We start from the raw sequence: 15,408 nt of genomic DNA on the forward strand, positions 1-15,408 counted from the left end.
CAACATATTTCGTGGCTTATGGGCTTCGTGTTGTAGGAGTGGAGGAGCTGCACTCTATTGTTGACAGTCTCTAACCAAAGTTCAGATGAAGGATGAGGAGTCTATTGTAGGGGTGCCTAGTAGGCTAATCAATAGTTACCTTGATACCTTGATGATGGTGTTAGCTACATGTTGGATATTCCCATTTACGTTCCTCTCAGTTTCTAAATTACCATTACTAGAGTCGGTCTTAACTATGATATTAATGTCATCTACATATGTACTGTAGAGTAGAAGCGCTGGGGATGTTCTGTTAAGGAGTGCTTAATTTTCTGTCCCACCAGGTCATGAAGACGCCGGCACATCTCCAGCCAATCCGACACCGATGGGTGCACTTTGAAATGGTATGTATAGTGCTTTGTTAAACTTTACTATGTTGTTCTTCAAGGTGGTACTTCAGGATTAGCCCTGGCATTAACTGTAGAACTAGAAATGTACTTCACAGCATATGATGCAGGGATGGTGCTTGTAAAAACATGAACATAGCATGACATACATCGTGGAGACATCTAAGAGCATTGCGGAGCGGCTAAATGAAGATTTCAGACAATATGACGACAAAAAACAGTCCCCCATACTCTACCATCATCCAACGACCAACATGGAAGAAATTTCATAATATATTATATTGATATTTATAATATTTATGTAAGTAATAATGAACTAATGAATTTATTTATTTTTAATTATTGCCTATACATTTATTGATAGAATAAATTTTAGATTTTAATTAAAACATTTGTTGATTATAATTTAGATACTTATTTTTAAAATATTTTTAAATTATTAGATGTGAACTTAAATCTAAAAATATGAATAGTGATTATTTGTTAAATAATTTTGTAATTAAATATTGGACATAAACTGTGTTAAGGATATTCGAGAGTTTATTAGTTTTTTAAAGCCATATTATATCTTCATCGATAAATACATATTTCTATCTATTTTTTACCTTAAAAATTAATTTAACATAATAAATGGGTGTATGAAATAATCCTAATTTAGATAATGGAGTCTTTTTTATAAGAAAAATTATTATTTTATTTATTTCTTAAAAAATATTGTTTACCTCTATTTGCTAATTTATTTAACTATTATCATTAACCTGAAGATTGACTTTAATTTTTGTTCGAATTTATTTTACTTGATTTTAAACTTAATTGTAATTCGAATTAATATTATAGCCATGAAACGTACGTAGTGGTTTAACTTATATCATATTTATCATTCTTTTTATACTTTTGGAAAAAAAATATATATATATGTATATTATATATTATATTAATTATGTTTATATTATTTGTTATTTATGTATTGGTTTACATCAGTTGCATAATAGTGGTTATATCTGTAATTCATATTTTATATATTTATACTGTGAAATTTGATTTAATACCAATATATATATATATCGCTTTTTAGCAAGAATATTATTGAAAGTAACTTTCAAATTTCTGACTGCTGAACCATTAATGGGCTATGGTACAATTAATTTCATCTTGGGTTATGTAGTTTCTTTCACGTAACATTTTCCTGGGTAGCCTGGGTTCTGTTGAGTGATAAATAAATTGTGGTAGCAAGTTGTATCAGAGAATTTTATTGACTAGATTAACTAAGTGTTACTTTTATAGAATATTACTTCATGTAGAACTGTTCCTGTGTATCATCTTCTAGATAGGATTTCGCAAATTTAAGTGATAAACTACATCTCAATATAAAAATGGGAAACACATTGCACCATTGTGACAACTCACTAGACCTTCCCACATTCATTCTATTTCAACCATTAAAAATCATTCACGTAAAAGCTAACGTACCCAAAGATATTCAACATTCATGCAAAGATAAAGATCATATTAATAAATGATCAAATCCAATAATAATCAAATCGAGTTACAGTTCTCGTAACCAACAACCTATCAATGTTCTTTTGTATAGCCATAAGTCTTATAGGAGACATACATACTTCAAAAAGGGCTACATGAGTGATACCGATAGCGCTTATACAAATTTAAGCAAAAAAAGTTCCGTAACATTTGTCACCACAACCTACCATGGAACCTAACCATCAATCAACAGAAATCCGATTACTCTGAAAAGGATTTACTTTGAGGAACTATATAAAGCCAAGATGAAATTAAATGTCACTGTCCGATGATTGCTTCGCGGCCGAAAATTAGAAGTCACCATCAGCAATAAATATTCTTATTACACAATAAAACGATTTACTCAACCAATTGTATTGCGTAAACCATCAATTAATGTGAACAAATTTTTAAAACATAACACAATCATTAATATATGAAATATAAGTCGGTAAGCTGGCGTAATTGTTAGCGCGCCGAGCAAAATGTTTGACGTTATTTCGTCCGTCTCTACGTTCTGAGTTGAAACACCTCCAAGTTCGACTTTGCAGCCCATCTTTTCAGAGTCGATGCAATGAGTACTTGCTGAGTACTGGTGTTGAAATTGTTGGGCTTGCCTCAAGTTATAGATAAATAGATATGTAGATAGGTATCACACGTTTCAAGAATATGAAGTAAATCTTTTGAGAAAAGCAGCTTCAAAATAAAATTGTTTTAAACATGCTTTTTTTCTCAATAAAGGCAACCTAAAGATGAACATTTTCAATGGAAGCCATCTAACATAATAATTACTTCCTGAAATAAATATGAAGTTTGAAGATATTTCAATAACATTCTAATTTTTCTATAGTTGTTCATATTTAATGTGTATATATTTTGCATGAAGAATAAGCTTACAATAAACAGATAAGCAATATAAATGTTGCATTTTAATATTGTAGCTTCATAAAAACAATGACTGTCAAAGTAATATTTATTTATTTTTTATTTGTAATTTAAACTAATGTTTAATTTTGTTCTATTTCTAATTTAACAAATAATTTAAATGCTATTCTTTTTCTAAGCTAAACTGATTATATTTATTTTTTTTTACATTTCAAATTTAAATTGCTATTTAATTTATCATTTTTTCTATTTCTAATTTAAACTAATATTTAAATTTCTATGCATAATATTTCTAGCATTTGGAAAGATGAGAGTTAATTTTATTTTCAGAAAATGGTCATAAACAATTATATTTGATTTTCGATAAATTTGACCCGTAATTCATAGGTATATGATAGGTAAAAATGCAATCACATTAATATTTTGAAATAATTTTTAAGAATACGTAAAATTGATAATATAAAATATTTCAATAGTTTAAAGCCGAATTTAGATATTAGATACTATTTATGTAGCGCTTCTGCCGTTCGGTATTGAGCATGTATCTGTCAAGGGAGAGACATTTTTCCAGGAAGACAGATTTGCCCATGCATTCGAATCTCTGATAGCTATCACAGCATGTGCAAGTCTGCTTACTTCAGTCAACACAAACTGATACCAATTCCGATGTAGGTATTCATGTCAGAGTATAACGATCCGGAACAGATATTGCAATGTGCTTTTCTAATATGTCGAGCACTCTGTCGCCCCTAATTGCTTTAGCAAAAGGCAAAGTTTGCAGAGAATCAGAATTAATAAGGAAAGACCGTCTATCCAAACCTCCAATAATTCTGCAAATTCACAGCTAGATGTCGCTTACCGTGTTTCGTATATGAGGAATATAATTACCTGTTCTTGCACCTATTTATCGAAGTACTTTTTACTATATAACCATCCAAGCACGTCACTTGCCAGGTATGCTAGATCTAAACAAGTCTTCTTTTTTATCGGAATCGATGGCAAGTTACTGTTTGATTGAATCTAAAAAATAAATAATATAACAAAAATGATGTAATACAAACAAACACTCACGTGCATTTCAAATTCCTAAAATACAAGAATTTTTCTACCTCAAAATAGACACTCATATTCGATTTTAACAGCAAATTACGTAAAGTGAAAATAATTTGAAAATATGGAGTAATGATACTGTTCTATATTTTGGAGATGAAGAATTCTGTACATAATTTACATTATTTACATTGGACGACCGATGAAAACCGAATTTCGTCACCCACTTGTGAAAGCAATAATTAACATATAAAGACGAGATCTGGAAAAATTTGAAGAGGCAGTACTAAACAAAGGTCTCAACATTGCGACAACCACCAAGCGCATTCCATACTGAGCAACTGAGCAAATGTGTGAAGATTTTGCCCCTCCTTTTCTATAGGCTATTCTCGCACTATTCAGGTGCACATTGAAGATGGCGTTCCAATCGCAACCTAGAAGTAAAAAGTCAGACGTCTCAAGGAAAGCCTTGATATGTCTGAAGTAATGTGATTGCCACGCCCTACTTAGAACGTACACAGAAACTAATAAAGTAGCTCAATCTTCATGAGCTGTTAGGATTCCTCTGGGATCCCATTTAAAAACATCCCAGTCGTTTTACATTAGAGGTTCGTAGGTCTTCAGGGAAGCTATCCTAATGATTTTATATATTTCAATAGTCATTTGCAGAAACACCAATGTTCCCCGCACTTGAAAGTTGCTGGTACCAAAGATCACTCCGTCTCTCTCTCTCCCTCTCTATCTCTCCCCTCTTTCTCTCCCTCTCTCTCTCTCTCCCTCTCTCTCTCTAGACGTCCTTTCTCTGGGCTATGAGGTCCATCAATTGTGTGTGCCCGCCCTCCAGCCTTTCGGGTTTGATAAAATGAATTCGAGTTGAAGACTGGTATCGATGTAGTCGACTTAATCCCTCCCCTGAAATTGCTGGACTTGTGCCAAAATACCTAACAAATATAAGCAGATTTGAATAAAGTTAGGGATTTTATGAATTGTGTCGAGGAGCAAATCCACATTGGTAGAATATTAATTTTCGCAACGGGTCCCCTTCACTTCCAGGAGGATTATTACACCAATAATAAACATGCTCGTGTTCAATGTCACCTCTTCTTTACTATTATTCACTTAGATAGCAACTTAAGGAATTTGTCGACTGTTTGATTAACAGAATGGTGTAACAATCATTTAGATTTGTGGGTTCAAAATCTAATCATTTCATAAATAATAATATGAATTTTAAATTTTGCGAGTTTATTTACTAATTGTTTTCTCATATATAAGCAACGTTAGATACTTAACTGCCGCACATTGTCAGGGGGATTTTCTATGTAAGTCTAATAAATACATCTCAAATGTAGTCAACCTCATAAATTAAGAAAATTCTCACATGAAATTGTTTACGTGCGAGAGTTGAAAGTGAGTGATACTGGAACAATTATAAGTGAAAATGATGTTGTGCTAAATTCGTTCTCATTATTTGGATTGCATTTTACTTTCCCTAAAACCTAGAACCGTTGAGATGCCTAGAACTCTTAGAAAAGTGATATTTCGATTTTCCTCAAGATCCAGTTTCGAAAATGTAGATAGTAGGAGTCCAGATTGAATTCTGAATTGTTTGGACATGCACCGATTATCGTCGATGCCGACTCCTACACTAACTCTTGTTCTACACTTAATATATATCTTTCATATTCCTTCACACACACATACACACGTGTATTCACTCATATACTGGGGTGCGCAAACGTCTATGCTACTTATTTCCTTTAACAGTGTTATGATAGAAAACAGCTTGCTCAATTTGTCATGCAGTCAACTAGTACCCGGAACCGTATGATTGTGAAGCAAACTTCTTATCCACCCACTCTTATTGGTATCTGATAAAGGGAAGATAAATGAAAACTAAATGAACTTACATAATTGCGTGCAATTCCCAGGTTAGAAATTGAATCCGCTAAGTACATTCCAATAGTTGGTATCATTCCATAGAATTCTTGTAATAGTTGAAGAAAAGCGATGTTTATAAAATCCCTTAATAAAATCGAAAACGAAAATTAAGATAAGAAAAAACAAATTCACATACATCTTTGTAGCGACTAAAGTTTAATTACGTTAATGAAAACGGAGACCATAACTTTTAAAGTGCTAACCATTGACATCAATTTTCTTAATACATATTGCGTCTACGCACCCTATTTTATGACTCTGTTTAAACAGAGTGTTGGTGGCAAGAAGATTATTCTCAGTAAAAAACGTCAAAAGAGCAACTCCATTTATATTACATATTCTAATCACATATCGATCAAAAACAGGCCATGAAACATAGCCCTTTCCAACTCTTAGCATTGAAATCTCCCAATATGACCAGCTTGTCAGAAATTGGTACTTTTCCCAATAACTGTGCGAGATCATCATAAAACTGCTTTAAATTTTTATCAACATGGAACCTGGCTGGTTGTAATGTCAGTTTCTTGACGTATTTTCTTGTCTTTCCATTTTCCCCCTCTCTCTCTGTCACTGCTTTGTGTTCCCTCTTTTACGGTACGTCGCCAATCCCCACGGTTGCTGGTAACTACTTCCCAGTTGTTAATATTGATGTTGCAGGCCTTCATGTCCCTTTTGCAAAAAGCCTTGTATCGTAATAATAATGTCTGTGTAGACATATAATTCTCTGTCGTTATTTCATTGAATTGTATACATACACACACAAACATGCATGCATGCATATATATATATATATATATATATAGAAAGAGAGAGAGAGAGAGAGAGAGAGAGAGAATATTAAATTTCTAAATATCTCAGAGAGATATAAACAGTGGTGGAACGATAGAGCAGTTGTATACAGTCAGCTTAACGTGACAGTCCCATAAAGTGAATCACAACACCGCTATTTAGCCCTAGGAAGCATCAACGCTTTCTGTCGGCTTTGACACATTTCCTGTGTCATGTTTACAAAGGGAAGACAAGCACCCTCAACAGATATTTAGAAATTTAATATTTCTACTTTTGATGATCAGTGAATATACTTCACTGAAAATATATATTTTCAAAGCCTAGACAGGTATCTTCAGCTAGCAGGCCATTGCTACTCCAGACTTATGACGAGCAAGACTCAGAAGCATTCTCTGGATGCAGGCTTGGCTATATATGTATATATATATATATATATATATATATATATATATATTGATAAAAATGGTAAGACAACAAAAGAAAGAAAGAGACCTCGATATTATCTAAATACAGGAATATATCTGTAATGTAATATGTGACAATTATTCGATATCCATGATAAAACCCGAGTTCGGATGCTGATCTTCATAGCATTTTTCTGATGGCCGAATAACTGAAGATATGGGTGTGGATTTCTACCTTGGCATCCGAAACTCGGAGTTTTATCATGGCTAACGAATAATTGTCACATTACATTTACAGATATATATCTATATATATATATATATATATATATATATATAATATAAGGGACATTAGCCAACTGAATATGGCTAGGGACACGGCAGGGTGGTGGGGGTGTCACTGTTGCATTTAGCCCTAGGCGAACATCAACGTCACCAGATAGGCCGACGCCATCACGGCGTCCTCTATCTTGCAAAGGGAGCTCATTCCCCAAGAAGCGGATGCCACACACGGACCTAGGTTTCAAGGTGTATTGCCTATTATCAACGTGTGGTTATATCTCATTTAGAGAATTATTATTGCTGTCGAACAGATTTTCGTAATCAGTAAATGTATTACTTGAAAATCTTTATATATATCTTGCACGGTGAGTCGTTCGTCGAGAAGCGGTACCTACCACACGTTGATAATAGGCAATACACCTTGAAACCTGGTCCGTGTGTGGCATCCGCTTCTTGGGGAATGATCTCCCTTTGCAAGATAGAAAACGCCGTGATGGCGTCGGCCTCTCTGGTGACGTTGATGTTCGCCTGGGCTAAATGCAACAGTGACACCCCCACCACCCTGCCCTGTCCCTAGCCATATTCAGTTGGCTAATGTCCCTTATATTATGGAGCAGTCATGTCTATATCTCTTAGAGAATATTATTGCTATATATATATATATATATATATATATATATATATATATATTATATATATATATATATATATATATATATATATATATTTACAGGCTTCATTCTTTTCCCATCTACCAAATTCACTCACAAAGATTTGGGGGTTGAGGCTATAGTAGAATCCACCAGCCCAAAGTGCCACGCAGTGCGACTGAACCCGGAACCATGTGGTTGGGAAGGGAGCTTTTCACCACATAGCCACTCCTGCGCCTATTTTTTATTTCAATGACAATATACTGTAAATTATAAAACGTATATAAACAAAATCTATAGTAATATTACTTACGTCGTATCTGTTTCGAGAACAAGATGGTCGAATCTTTTGAACACGGACATGTCATCAATTATAAACAAGAAACTGCTTGCTGGTTTGGAAGAAGTATTCACTATATATTTGAAGAGGCTCACCAGATCAAGCTGTAATACCACCACAGTTAAAGAGACTTAATTGCTTAACTTCAAGAGAACATACATGAAATTTGTGATTGGTTTTAATGATGTTTTGAAAGAATTTTGATATTTTTCATTGAATTATACATTTTACAATATTCTAAGGAACTCCTAATCTACGGAAATTCAACTCCATACCTAACAATTTGTTTACATGCAGAAAACATTTCTTACCGCAAATATTCTTCCTCCCAAAGAATTATTTCGGTTAAAAGTGTCTTATTCTACTTATATAATTTCTCCACAAATTTCATCTTCAAAGCATTGTTTCAATTTATTTAATGACACTGTACACTAAATGTCATCTAAAATATCAGATGATGCACAATTTGCTCTTTAATAAGCCGATAATACTTTACTCAATTATGAACTATGAATTATCGCTGAATACTTACACCAGGTAAATGTTGAGTGATGTCACTCTCCCTATAGATTTTACCATTGAAAAAGGTATCATCCATTGGTAAGACCTGCATCTGAAGAGAAAAATATTAATCAATGTTTAGAAGAATTTTTTTCATTTTACATTCAGTCATATATCATCTATACGATTATAGCAAAATTAAGTAATGTGTAGTAGTAAACAGAAGTGTGATAAATACACAGCGGAAAGGATGGTACAAATGTGCAAGCTGCCATATTAATTATATAGTTGAGAAAAGAATATAGAATATTTGATTATAAAGAACATAAAAAGCAGTAATACTATAAAAGAACGTGAATGCGGAAGCCCTTTGCACAAAGCGAGTTGTTTTAAAGTGGCCCTAGGAAAGAGAAGAAAATGTAGCAGGACAGTGAATAAAGGTAATGATTATGGATGGAAGAGTTGCCTTCGTGGGTATAAAGTAACCGTGGCTGTCACAGCATTTCAGAAGGATGCTGCCAAGCATTTTCTTAACAGGGGTTCAGAGTGCTAATATTCCGGAGAAGACTTAACTCTGAAATACAGCGCATAACCTAGCGGAAAACACGAGACAAATGTTTCGTCCACACACACACACACACATAATGTATATATACGAAAATGAAATGATATTCGTCAAACTCAGACATGCCACTGTGACAATTATTAATACACATTACAAATAACCACGCTCAATAATAAAGCCTGCTGAAATGAATAACATGAAGCAATTGACTTACTTGTGACGTTTGACGACAGAAGTTCAAAATTTTATCAACTCGATCAGGAGAACCAAACATGAGACCAATAGTTGTAATGGTATGCAATAAAATATATTCATTACAATTCATTTTCAGTCGCAACTAAAGAAAAAGTATTAAAAATTTCAAGTTAATTAGTCTTGAACATTATTGTGCTTCTTGCATTATTAAATTTGGATTACATATACAACACGCACACAATCACAATCGCACACATAAATACGCTGACATACACACACACACACACACACACACACACACACACAAACACACACACACACACATAGACATTTATTCCAGTACACTTTTAGTTATCTTGATCAATTAACTGTGACTTAGATACGAGGGGCAGGTGAAAGTTAAGAGATGCTTATATACAAGCTGGAGCAAAAAGATCCTTCACATTTGGAGTGGGCACTGTGCAGGCTGTAATGAAGGTAGAGAGGCGTAACAGGTCTCATTTGGTGGGCAAAGTCCTACTGTTTCCATTTCCTGTGTTAACTATTATCCTACCTGTAATCTTCAGAAACCATCTTGTGTTAGATACGTGAACGTTGTGGCTTTGTAGTTCAAGCTTATTATAGCAACCTATGTATAATTACGACGCATTCACCGTTCGGTAGACGCTTCGCGATCCGTCCAGGTGTTGCTGTACCAGATTAGTAAACGTTTCGTATTTGAATTTCTAACCTTCAAGCAATTGAATCTACATTGAAAAGAAAATCCCCTGAAAAACCTACATCGAAAAGAAAAACCCTTGGAGATTTTTTTCTTCTGGAGCATTCATCAATTCGGGGAGTCATCTTTGAATTTCAAGCTATTCATTATCTAGTTGGTTCATTTCTCCTGTATGTCCACCCACCACAATATTAGGATTCACTCTATAGCTTTCCTGTTCCTCATCCTGAACAGCCCCATTGCCACTTCCCTGTTCTTCATGTATACCATTCGCCGTGCTTTCAAATTCTACCTCTCTGATTTCTATTCCGACCATCCTTTGTAGCCCAGTCACAGACACTCTCAGACTCTCACTAATCCGAGATATTTCTAATCCAGTTAAGTAACCCTTCCTCCTAATCACTCTCACTTAGTTCATTAGCTTATTTTCTGACAGAAGACACGTGTCCTTTTCCGTTCAAAATATCAAGGTACGTTGGCCTCCTCCGCGACTACTTTGTAGATACTAAATTTTTTAATTTTTGTAGAGATGCTCGTTTGTATATCCGATCAGAAAGACTGTAGTGTTTTTGCAACAAAATAATGTTTATATTTTTGAATACTCTGGGAGAAAGGAAAGGAAAGAAAGGAGAGGGTAATAGTTACATATTTTCACAGAACATTGAAGATATTAATGTTCTAAAATTCACAATAATTGTTATTATTATTATTATTATTATTATTATTATTATTATTATTATTATTATTATTATTATTATTATTATTATTATTATTATTATTATTTTTATTATTATTATTATTATTTTATTTTATTACTATATATTATTATTATATTAATGTTAGCATTATTATTATTTTCAAATAATCACACATATTCAAATCCCCAAATAGACCATTGACTCATTACAACAACGTAACTTACTCTGATTATTGTATGATTACTCTTTGGGTCGTCCAAAATATAATATTGCAACCAAGGCAGTTCACCAGTCACACTAATAAGAGTTCGCAAAGTTGCAGCGTGATCACTTGAATATTTATTTCCTGTAATTATCGAGACACCTCCAAGTTTCTCCGATAGTCCGTACATAAAACTTTTCATAGTATTCTCTATTGTCACTGAAATAGAATATACAAATCATTTTTTACAATCATTACTTCTAGAAAATAACAAATAAAAATTCCGTAAAATTTCTATTTGAATGTCTCTCTCGAATCAATATGAACGTAACTCAAATTAAGTTTCGAGGACGGGAAACACATTAACGGAATCTAGCAAAATATCCAAGTATATATACATTTTATAAATGTTGATGCTATATTTAGGTGTTGATACTTCTTTATACCATTTTGCATATATCATGTCTTTGTGAGAATCAAAATCTAATAATACAGTTTTATATTTAATGCCCATGGTCATATGGCGTAGTGGTTAAGAGCGCAGGCTACTAACCCCAAGAGCTTGAATATTAATAATAATAATAATAATAATAATAATAATAATAATAATAATAATAATAATAATAATAATAATAATAACATCGAAAAATGCCTCAGGAATTAGAACCCAGGTTCGAAATTTCCCCAAGACACCTGATGAAGGCTGCAGGGTATATCACCCGAAACGTTGTGTTAACAACAAACAAGATGAGGACAAATATCGTCAATTGTAAAATAATGTATATTTATTATTATTTTATCTTCACATGTATGTGAAAGGCACACACCTTTGTCCGTACAAGATCTGTAGAACTTTCTAACCATCTAACTGGCTCGATGGTGGACTCCGTTGTTTTTTCAAGTAAACCTGTTGGATAAAAAAAAAATATCGTCTCTCATAGTGGCAATATAATCTGGCTTTGATAAGTTTTATGGCTTATTTTATATATTATTTATCTGTATGTACATATTGAGAAATATACAGACCACACCTAGAGAAGCATCCCATTTTATTATGTGGAGTAATACATATACTTGTGAATACAAGTCGACTAAATACACTGATAGTAATTCATATCAATATTAATTAAGTTAAAGCTATATTTATTAAAATTTCTTCAGTTATCTAGAATCAAAAATATGCTTAGGATGCGGGTTATTTAACTTGAAATTACAATCAATTCCGCATTGAAGAATGAGCTTCAATTGCTGGTTCAATAAATGTATTACTACAAATGGTCATTCCTTAATATATTAGCAGAAAAAGGGCAAAATTCTGTCAAGGTTTTATACTGCTTCTACAAATGGCATTGTGTATTTTCAAATTATTAGAAAACAAATGGCATTGTGTATTTTCAAATTATTAGAAAACAGTTCATTTGTATAAGGCACAAAATAAGTCACAAAAAGAAAATGACTCTCCCCAAATACAATAGTTCATTTTTAGTTATCAGAAAAAAGAATCTTTTGAATATTAATTCTCCTTTTCCCTAAATTGATGTCGTTGCGCATCGAAGTGAAATGTTTATTTTAGTTATTTTTGTTTGTTTTTGCAATATGTTTCTATTTTGTGGTTGATTTGTGTCATGTAAGGTTGTATTAAATGCCGAAGTACTTCCAAATTCCTACGAGATTAGGAATATCTACATGGCTAAATTTCATTCTACATACTAGCAGGGAATAAAAAGAAAGGTAATTTCATATTGCCGACACATTCAGAAGTTCACCTTGTAATGGTGATCAGTGGAGGAAACAGGGAAGGGAAAATGTGTGTGACACAAAGAGTGAAAATCTCGAAAATGATTGAAGAAGGCGAAACAATATTAGTAGGTTGTATTAATAAGCTTGATAAAGAACGTGTTGGAGTCTGAGCCATTATTGCCTCAATACTACTTTTATATATTATCTATTTGTATAAAGCTAAATATAGTCAATTTCTAAAGAGATGCTCACCGTAATATATATTGTTGCAGCTTCATACAACTTACGAAATACTGCCAAATACTTGTTTCCGATTTTCGTATAGAGAATGTGCTGAATGTATGGTCACCGCGATCTGATTCTTCAAAACCACGACATAAATCTGGTGACCACAAGAACCTTCATATGATGTGATCACCATAAAAGAAAAAGCGTGCAATGTTAGCGAAAGAGAAATAGAGCTACATTCAACTTGTAATTTGCATCATTGCGGAATGTTGTGAAATATATCTAGGATATAAAATGTTTTTCAATCAATTATCTGTGAAATCTTGCAATCTGTTACAGAAAAGACATTTTAGAATATAGTATAAAGGATTTTTAAAAAAAACATAACCAAATACCTATCACTGTATAGATAATTAATGAAACCAAAATTCACTGCGGACTACTTCACTTCTAAAATCTATGCTCATTTTTAGAATAATATTTATACAAAAATATCTACTCTCATATAATTAATACCGATATTTCAGAAACAATTTACAAACTATCAATGATGCTATTAATTGTCCTAAGCCTGGAATTGACAGTCTAAATAAAATTTAGACCTGGATGCTAATAGAAAATTTTATAATTACATAGACAAGTTGAGGTGAAACAATCGATCGACTGTATATTTTCAATGAACACAGAACCGTTATAATAATACGTACAAGGCGGCGAGCTGGCAGAAAAGTTAGCGCGCTGGGAGAAATGCTTATAAGCATTTCGTCTGCCGTTGCGTTCTGAGTTCAATTTCCGCAAGATCGACTTTGCCTTCATCCTTTTCGGGTCGATAAAATTAAGTACCAGTTACGCACTGGAGTCGATGTAATCGCCTTAATCCCTTTGTTCTGTCCTGTTTGTTCCCCGTATGTTTAGCCCTTGTGAGGCAATGAAGAAATAAGAAATGTTAGCACCCCGGGTGAAACGCTTAACGTTATTTCGTCCGTCCTTACGTTCTGAGTTCAAATTCCGCTGAGGTCGACCTTACCTTTATCCTTTCGGGGGTCAATAAATTAAGTACTAGTTGCATCCTGAGATCGATAAAATCAAATGGCCCTTTGTCCCAAAATTTCGAGCCTTATGCCTAGCGTAGGAAAGAATAATAACGTATAATGCATTATCACCAGTCAGTAGCCCAAAAATTTTATTGTTAACTTATAATGTAAATTAAATTAATACATACGAATAACTTCTTCGTCAGTTGAGTCTGCATTTGCTTTCACGCTCATTTCTCTTCTGTTAGTCCGGTATTCCCTTAAAAGGTGGGATTCAATATTCCGCCCACAAGAGTGTAACCAGAAATCTCACACGGCTTCTTCTTCTCTTCCATTATTTCCCATTATACGGTAAACTGCCAGATTTCACGCAATTACAAAAGAAATATTTTATAAAAAATGAATTAGTAACACATGAATGGTTAATGCAACTGAGAGAATATTAATGTATTTTGTGATGGTAAGAAACTCTCAAAACAGCTCAAGTTCAGGTATTCACTGAAGAAACACCAATCATTTAAGTGTTTCGGCTCTTAAATTAATTACATTCTAAGTAGTCTGATACACATCCAGAATGAGGCTATTTAACTTTCACACTTTCGGGGGTAGATAGCATTAGTTTACCGCTGAAGTTGATAAATCGTCTTGAATGCTCCTCAAAATTTCAGAACTTATGCTTCTTGAAGAAAAGCTATATTCAGTGTTAACTATCTCTTTCTGATATTGAAATCTCGAATATGTAGTGAAACCTTAGATTGTACTTATCGTAGTTTACAAGAATACTTCCTATATAAGAATATTACCGCCACATAAGGTGGATTTTTTTCTTCATTTTACATTTATATTACTCTAAGTATTGTAAGATTACGTCCGTAAAATAGCTTTCTTTTCTATTCCAACTCACACTTATTACTGAATGTTATCCAAGATTATAGTTTATAATCCTGATCTGGATGTTAGATTCACAGTACAATGTATTAGATAATTTACTTCTAAACAGAAAATAAAGGTTCTTAGTATAATCGGTTTCAAATGTTGGCACAAGGCCAGTAAGTTCGCGGGTAAGTCTATGACATTAAACCCAGTGATTAATTGGTATTTATTTTATCGACCCCGAAGGGATGAATGTCAAAGTCAACCACGGCGGAATTTGACCTCAGAAATCAAAGACAGAGGAAATGCCTATTTCTTTACTACCCATAAGGTGTTAAACACAGAGAGGAAAAAAACAAGGACAGACAAACGGATTAGGTCGATTATATCGACCCCAGAACGTAACTGG

General features: G+C 33.3%; 1 protein-coding gene across 1 annotated transcript; it reads right to left on the reverse strand.

The window, feature by feature from the left end:
• Positions 1-3,555: 3,555 nt before the first annotated feature.
• On the reverse strand, positions 3,556-11,984 carry LOC115215220. Its single transcript, XM_029784436.2, has 7 exons — positions 11,952-11,984; positions 11,147-11,343; positions 9,526-9,648; positions 8,778-8,858; positions 8,219-8,349; positions 5,750-5,864; positions 3,556-3,809 (listed from the first exon to the last, which is right to left on the reverse strand). The coding sequence occupies exons 2-7, from the start codon at positions 11,324-11,326 to the stop codon at positions 3,690-3,692; spliced, it is 750 nt and encodes a 249-aa protein (XP_029640296.2). The 5' UTR covers positions 11,327-11,343; positions 11,952-11,984; the 3' UTR covers positions 3,556-3,689.
• Positions 11,985-15,408: the final 3,424 nt, after the last annotated feature.

Source organism: Octopus sinensis, linkage group LG8 (genome assembly GCF_006345805.1).
Source record: "Octopus sinensis linkage group LG8, ASM634580v1, whole genome shotgun sequence".
Lineage (NCBI taxonomy): Eukaryota > Metazoa > Mollusca > Cephalopoda > Octopoda > Octopodidae > Octopus > Octopus sinensis.

Bases quoted from the DNA above. Each gene is read 5' to 3' on its own strand.
- LOC115215220 (XM_029784436.2), bottom strand. From the start codon at position 11,326: ATGAAAAGTTTTATGTACGGACTATCGGAGAAACTTGGAGGTGTCTCG. The intron at 8,859-9,525 runs GTAAGTCAATTG...TTTTCTCTTCAG, and splicing joins TCTGTCGTCAAACGTCACAA to ATGCAGGTCTTACCAATGGA. The intron at 5,865-8,218 runs GTAAGTAATATT...GATTTTATTAAG, and splicing joins GTTCTCGAAACAGATACGAC to GGATTTTATAAACATCGCTT.